Source organism: Epinephelus moara, chromosome 24 (genome assembly GCF_006386435.1).
Source record: "Epinephelus moara isolate mb chromosome 24, YSFRI_EMoa_1.0, whole genome shotgun sequence".
Lineage (NCBI taxonomy): Eukaryota > Metazoa > Chordata > Actinopteri > Perciformes > Serranidae > Epinephelus > Epinephelus moara.
In genome coordinates this window covers 28,015,177-28,023,082 of record NC_065529.1, presented here as the reverse complement: position 1 = coordinate 28,023,082, position 7,906 = coordinate 28,015,177, and the positions used below count along the sequence as shown (strand labels likewise).

General features: G+C 41.8%; 1 protein-coding gene across 1 annotated transcript; it reads left to right on the top strand.

Moving 5' to 3' along the window:
* LOC126385348 (transmembrane prolyl 4-hydroxylase-like) lies at positions 1-7,417 on the top strand. Its single transcript, XM_050036903.1, is given in 10 exon segments — positions 1-526; positions 529-893; positions 1,004-1,085; positions 2,832-3,022; positions 3,135-3,231; positions 4,304-4,466; positions 4,579-4,764; positions 5,151-5,241; positions 5,409-5,532; positions 7,194-7,417. Coding segments are annotated over 10 exon segments (1,542 nt in total). The 5' UTR covers positions 1-507.
* The last annotated feature ends 489 nt before the right edge of the window (positions 7,418-7,906 follow it).

Sequence of the window (7,906 nt, the reverse complement as noted above, 5' to 3'; positions counted from 1 at the left end):
TCACCAGAGGTCAGCATTGTACGGCAGGCAGACTGTTGCTGTGAACGGGAGAGCACGGGCAATGGCGTGTTAATAGGATCCTACCGCAGACTGTTGTGTTTTGTTATGTTCACAGATGATGTTTCTTTTATTTCGGATGGTGATCAGTGCACTCAGCTGATGCTGGAGCTGTTTATGGTCCGGGTTTCTGAGATGAGCTCCGCCGTGCTTTGGGATGCGCAGTGCGCTTTGCTGCCGCTGCTGACTGGGACTGCTGCAGTGTAAACAAGACTGTCCGAGCCTGCAGCGCTGCTGTCTGTGGGCGAAAAGATAACGACACACAGAGCTACTGGTAGTTGACTTTTCATCTTAAGCGAGCACAGTTTCATCATGAACCTTGCGCAAGGACTTCATCTCTGCAGCGAAGAAACTGGCTTTCTTTTCTAATTAAACTAGACATCTGTCAGTCAGCGCAGCTGCTACTTCTAAGAAACCAACAAACGCTGATCATATCGTTTGTTTATTCAGATGGACTTTAATGCTGAGGAGGTATCAACTCCTCCTTGAATCTCAGGAAAATGAGTGACAACAAGGAGCCCGAAGATGCTGCCGAGGACACGACTCCGTCCGGGAGCGCGACCTTGCCGCTCCGGCCGCCGTGCGAGCGCCTCCCCTGCCACAAGAGCAGCGTCTGCTCCCGCTCTTACTTCGTGGTGGTGATGGTGTTTTTTCACGTGTACATCATTAATGTTATAGCACTGTTGTTTTACGTGCACTACAGCAGCGGGCAGGAAGATGCCAGCCGGAGTCATGATGCTCCGCGCAGTGACCACCAGCGCCCCGAGTCGCGGCGTCCGCCATCAAAGCCCGAGTTCCTGCGTGATGTTTCCTTAACAAGAGTCGAGGGGATAAGGGTGAGTAATGTGATGATGCATCACTCCCACTCTTTCTTTTACTCCCTCCGTCTTTCTCTCACATACACACATTAAGCACCACCACATCACTTGTCTGATTTATCTCTCAGGTGGGACACGTCCAGAGGGTGTCACTGGTGCCAAACAAAGTGCATGAAATGCGGACTCTGAGTATGAAACCTCTGCTGTTTGGTAAGAGCCAAAAACACCCATGTGTCAAAACAAATTTGCAGCACACCCACATGAGCCTCTAGTGGCCAAAAAGGCTTCTTCTTCTTCTTCTTCTTCTGATGTAGGCAGAGCATGCACTCACCACACACTTTTTCCTCCTTATTTTCATCTTCATCACTACCACCCCCTCAAACACATAAACTAGTTTATACATATGTGCATGCTCAGGTCGATCAAGGCTTCATGAAATAGGTCAACAAGTCCTGAGGCAACCACTCACAATTAAGGGCTCATAGCTGACTGGCTAAAGAGCACAAATACATCTGTTCCCAACTCAACTAATAATGCAAAAACACGCAATCTATAGTCATTAGATGTGCTAGAGTGAAGATGGCACAAATGTTCTTTTTCATTACCTAAGAGTGTTCAATAATCAGCATCATCAATGGGTGAACATACACAACAGTACACTGAGTATCATCATATCCCCCATCGCTTCCCTCCACCCCCATACTCCTGAGTAAACAAATGGGGGGAAACACAGCACAACAAGACAAACAAACAAAAAAGTAAACATAAACAGTGGCAAAGTTGTAAGTAATATCATAACATGTTTATTATTACGGTGTGCCTATATCCTTGAAGGCTCATGGAAAGAAATTGTTCAGGACCATTGTTGATCACCTCTTTAAGTTCCAAGCAAGAAAATAACAGCAAACAGAGGCCTTAAAAATATTACCAGAGTTATGTTTGTTTGTTTATTTATTTGTTTGTTTGATCCATTTTTTATTTACTTGCTTGGCATTACTGTCTCTAGGGGTAAAAATTGGTTCAGAAACAGCTTAAAAGTGGTGGGAGAGTTTTCATTTTGTTTTGTTTTGTTTGTTTTTTACCCCCAAAAAGTTTGCATTTCTAAACAAAATATGTAATACTAATGCCTAATTTTCAATTTCATTAAAAAAATGCAAAGTACAAACATTTTTATGTGGAAAAATGTAAGGCATATGCAATAGTTTTTTCATTGTTCTCTTTATTGATGTTTTACGGAAGTGTATTGCTGCCACATCAGGAAAAAAAAAAGAATTGATCAGTATTATGTTATAACGTGAAAAGTTTATTGTTCTAACAAGAAGTTTTTCACATTATAACAATATATTTTCAGGTTAAAATGTGATAACTTATATTGTAAAAATGTGAAAAGTTTATTTAACCCATTTTTGACCAGGTAAGTCCCGCTGAGGTCAACGATATCTTTTATAAGTGAGACCTGGCCAAGACAGCAGCATAAGAAAAAGTTACAGCCAAATAACAACTACAATAAAATCATAAAAGACACACAGTATAGATATTATACTACATGTAGAGATATTAGATCACCTACACACAATGACAAGACCCAACCGATTCATTCATCCTTGTACTTATGAGAGCTTTAAAGTCATGCAGAGACCAATTCACATAGTTTCAAATCTTTTTTGAAGGTTATTCCAAGTGAGAGGAGCAGAGCACATAAAAGCTTTCTTTCCCAGCTCAGACTGTGCACGAGGAGCAGACAAGATCTCAGACTGTAGTTACAGTCAGATCTCTGTTCAGTCAAAGTATAAATGTATGTACATATGTTGAATGTTGTGATTGATGGTTCAGCTATGCATCAGTTTGCAAAACTGGCAACCGATGTGAAAATGTGAAGCATGCAGCAGAGAAAATGCAACAATCCTGTTGACCCAAGAAATTGTTTTCTGTCTTGCTCTGTGTTTTTTCCTGCAGAGATCCCCGGGTTTTTGTCAGAGGATGAGTGTCGTGTTGTGATGCAGCTTGCACAGCTGAAGGGTCTAATGGAGAGCCAGCTAATGGTGCAAGACGGCCAGGAAGAACTGGCCAAGGAGCTCAACCTCAGCCCAGAGGAGATCTTCAACCTTCTTGATATCAACCAGGATGGACAGTTGCAGCTCCATGAGGTGTATGTCAGTTTGTGGATTGTGAGCTTGAACTGTAGCGTATGACATGCAGTAGTGTTGTGGTTCAGAGTTAGTTAACTCAACCTGTCTTTAACCATCGTGCCTCCAACAGATACTGACTCATTCTCGAGTAAGGGACGGCATCTGGCTCACACCGGAGAATCTGAGAGAAATCTATGCTGGGCTCAAAGCTGATAAGGATGGTAATGGTAAGAAATCACCTTTGCACTTTTTACAGAAATACATATTTGTCTGTAAATTTGTATTTCTAAAACTATATATCTATTTTGTGAGATAATCTTGAACACTACCTTTGAGCTAGTTTTACAACGGCAGGAGGAGGGTGGGTTTTAGCATCAATTTTCGGTGGGAACAATGAATCTAATTTGGTTCAGAATGGGAATATACTTTTTAGTGTAACAAAAAGATTGTTCAAAGCATACATAATGTGGTTCCCATTCTTTTTGGCTTGTGGCCATTCTTAAGAGGTCTAGTATGGACATGAGAGTAATTTTTAAAGGCATAAATGATATACAGCATATGGACACAGTTCACAAATGTGCATGTGATCATGTAGGTATGGCCGAGGAGTCATGTAGCTGGTGGGCAGGTCACATAGCTGCTCCAGCCGAAGCTATACCTGCTCGTCGAGTTTGGCATTTTAGGCCATTTCATCTTGGTTTTATGGAGCCAGAAGTGACCATATTTGGACAACAGGGTGGAGATAACCGTAACGCTAGCTGCTAGCTTGGTTAGCACGGTGCATTTACAGCTATGATTCACTGTGATAATACTAATGCTAATGCTAATTTGCTACTGCAAGTGAAAGGCTTAAATCCATTCAAGCAAAATGTAACTTACTGGAAAAATGGAATACACAACTCCTTAGAGTTTCTTTAACTGCAAACAAACGCTGAACAAGACTTTTTTAGGCAACCAAACCTTAAAATGATCAGAAATAGCAGCAGGTACAGCTACGCCTATTCTCTGTGAATCAAGGGCTATGCCATGGTTACATTACTGAAGCAACATTGACACTTTGGTAGCAACTTATCAGTGGGTGGAGAGGGTGAATGGGTGGCAGAAACCTAAAGTATATCTACACATTATATCAAAGAGTAACAGAATCTATCTAATCTAATTTTCCTACACTGTGGTGAAAACTGGGCTCTATGTTCAGTCTCTATGGTTACTATAATGAGGGAAAGTGCCAGTAATGCAAGAAATGAAGACATACACCAGGCATCAGAATAAGATGTGCATTCTTGTATTTGGGAGCAGGTTTACTGAGTCTAGAGGAGTTCAGGCTCCTGAGCAGTGATGCCTTCCAGCGCTTCCTGCTGCAGCGAGGGGTGAAGAGGAGTCAGCTTGTGAGGAACAGCAGACACACCTGGCTGTATCAGGGCAAAGGAGCACACCAGGTCCTCCAAGACATCAAGGCAAGGTAAGGAAGTCAAAGCATGCTCTCTGATTGCTGTTTAATAACTGTAATATATATATTTTTTACATATTTTTACCAGACTTTCCAACTTTTTCTTTACCTTTCTCTAACAAAGAGTGATTCGTCTTACTCGGCTCCCGCCCTCATTAGTGGACCTGAGTGAGCCGCTCCAGGTGGTTCGCTATGAGGAGGGAGGACACTACCACGCCCACCACGACAGCGGCCCCGTGTATCCTGAAACAGCCTGCACACACACGCGCCTCGCGGCCAACACCTCCACTCCTTTTGAGACGTCTTGCAGGTGAGATTGCTGAGGTGCACAGTGTTGACCGAAGCAGCATTTCTCAACAATAATATCTTTGAATGTTCAGACCTGAATTCATCTGTGTGGTGTGATTACTAAACTCCATTGTGACAGCTGGCATGTTAGTCATTGTTAACTTGGAAAAATGTGTGTGCCCGCTTCGTTTCTATGGAAGCGTAATGCATTCACTTGAGAGAAATAAATCTGCTCCGTTTTTCCAGATTAATGATAAAAATCTTGTTAATTCAGGAAAAACAAGGCAAATCCTTTTTTTTTCTGAAATGAATGCATTACGTTTCTGTAAGTTTGCAAAGTGTTTGTATGTGTGTGTGTGTTTGCACCATACATGTGTGTATCAATTTAAATTTGTGTTGCACACCTAGGTACATCACAGTTCTCTTCTACCTGAACTCTGTTGAGGGGGGCGGGGAGACCGCATTCCCTGTGGCAGACAACAGGACCTATGATGAAGTGGTGCGTAATTGTGTGTGGGTCTGGAGATGTGTAGGGAGAGCCCTGTAATAGTATTGTGTACATACTGTGCATGTCTTTCATGTCTGTGTTAACTCACATGTTTGTCAGTGAGTGCATGGCCCTGATGTTGAGCAAACTGCGAAACTGAGCCTGAGTGTGTGTTTTAGTCTCTCATACAGAATGATGTCGATCTTTTGGACACAAGAAGGCACTGTGACAAGAGTAACCTGAGGGTGAAGCCTACCAAAGGGACAGCTGTTTTCTGGTACAACTACCTTTCTGACGGTAGAGGTAGGAGACCAATTAAAAATATCAAAACACACTTTGTTAACATAATGTTGGAATGTGGGGCGCCGGTGGCTTAGTGGTAGAGCAGGCGCCCCATGTACAAGGCTGTTACCGCGGCGGCCCGGGTTTGACTCCAGCCTGTGGCCCTTTGCTGCATGTCACTCCCTCTCTCTCTCCCACCTTCACGCTTGTCTGTCCTATACATTGAAGGCTAAAAAGCCCCAAAAAATATATAAAAAAACAAACAAACATAATATTGGAATGGCAAGGAGCTAGCCAGTGGGATATACACAGGCACTAACATGCAAGTGTGGCCGGACAGGCTTACCACAACAAATCACAGAGAAGCTCTGATTACAACACGCAGAGGTGGCGTGACATCATTCTCTGCTCAGGACGCCATTATCCCACTGTAACTTTACATAGCAAATAGTGGTTTGTTGCTATATACAGTGGTGTGAAAAAGTGTTTGCCCCCCAGCTCCTGTTAAAACATAACACAAAGTACAGTTGAATATCCGTTTTTCAGTTCCTTGGCCATGAACCAATGAAGTGGACAAATTAACCTCATGTAGGCGCTTGATTAAAAGTCAAAGGATCAACAAAGTCGTTAGAGCCCATTTGTTCAAAAGTAATCTGATCAGATTGGATCAAATCTTGAAAACAGGTTGTTCAAAAGAATAAAAAGATTCTGAAATTAGATTACATCACATAATCCAGTTTTGGTTTTAATCTGCATCAAACCTTCAGTATGTGTTGGTCAAAACTTTTTAGTAATATAGGGATACCTTTGATTTAAAAATAAATAAATAAATAAGGCAGCAGAAGGCCGGATTCAAAGTGGATTTCAGGAACAAAATGTTACAAAAACAACCTATTAAGCCTTTCAATGAAGTAAAATTAATTATTAATTATTCAATTTTAACTTCATTTATCACTTTATATTAGATACAATGACAAGAGTCAAGCCAAAAGTGGTTGAATAAAAACACTTAAAGGTCCAGTGTGAAGGATTTTTAGGGACATACTGGCAGAACTGGTTTATAATACTCAAAACTATATGTTTTTATTCGTTTATAATCACTGAAAATAAGAATTGTTGCATTTCATTACCTTAGAATGAGCCATCTGTATCTACGTGTGGAGCGGGTCCTCTTCCAAGGTGTCTGCCATGTTGTTTATACAGTAGCCCAGAATGGACAAACCAAACACTGCCTCAGATGGGGCCATTCATGTTATTGCATCGGCCACTGTAGCTCTCCTACACACTTGGCACACAGGAGAAGTTTCAGTTCTGCAACCTTGCTGCCTGATGCAAATAAATCCTACACACAGGACCTTTAAAGTGACCCCATGCTCGCTGTTCTACCTGTTGTTCTTTACGTAGCTGTAGCCCACATTGTGATATGTATTACCATTTAGAGCAGTGGTTATCTGGATTTGGTAATCTTGGAAAGTCTGTATCTGAATCAGGGTGATTCAAAACTGGCACAAAAGTATTATGGATTAGCTGATCCTGGACAGCAAAACATGGGATTTCCAAATCTGGATCATTCTGATCTGGTTTAAATTTTTTCAGCAGTGGGGCTCCTGACATCAGTGTGAAACAGACAGGATATGAGGGATGCTGCTAACTAACATTAAATGATTTTTTTCTCTCAATAGGTTGGGTGGGCGAGCAGGATGAATACGCTCTCCATGGTGGCTGTATGGTCACCCACGGCACTAAGTGGGTCGCAAATAAATGGATCAACATTGATCCGGATTACCAGCGGCAGGCTCGCTATCAGCAGCTGGTTTCACAGCAGCTGGAGGATGAGGATGATGATGACGATGATCTGACTCTGGACCCAGACACACACACTTCTGATATCCATCAAGACTTGTAGCTCATAAACCAAATTTATATATGTAAAAAAAAAAATCTACCTAGCCTTCCTCAGTCCTGTGCACAACTTCTTTGGCAACGTCCTCTGTGGCCGGTATGTAGAGACAAGACTTATTCAGGGAAAGAGGTCACAGTCGGTTTATGCAACTGTAAAGAGATGCTTTTGTTTATTATTGCTTGGATTTTGTTATCCTGTTATTTTTTAATCTCATAGAATTCCCCATTTTAGGAATGTTGCACTAGAAACTCCATAAAGTGGAGTTGAGACAAATTAAAAAACCCTTTGCATGCATTAGCTTCACAGGTTTTGCTGTTGCTATGAGCAGAAATTGCACTTGAAAATTGAAATGGCTGCTGTAAACATTTCAATGTCCTACGTTGTTATTGCTGCCATTACCAAAAAGGCTCACACACTGTCAGTGTGATGCATGTTGTCTTGTATATGTTCCTTGAATTAATTATTTTCTACCAGACTCCTCTTAAAAGGTGT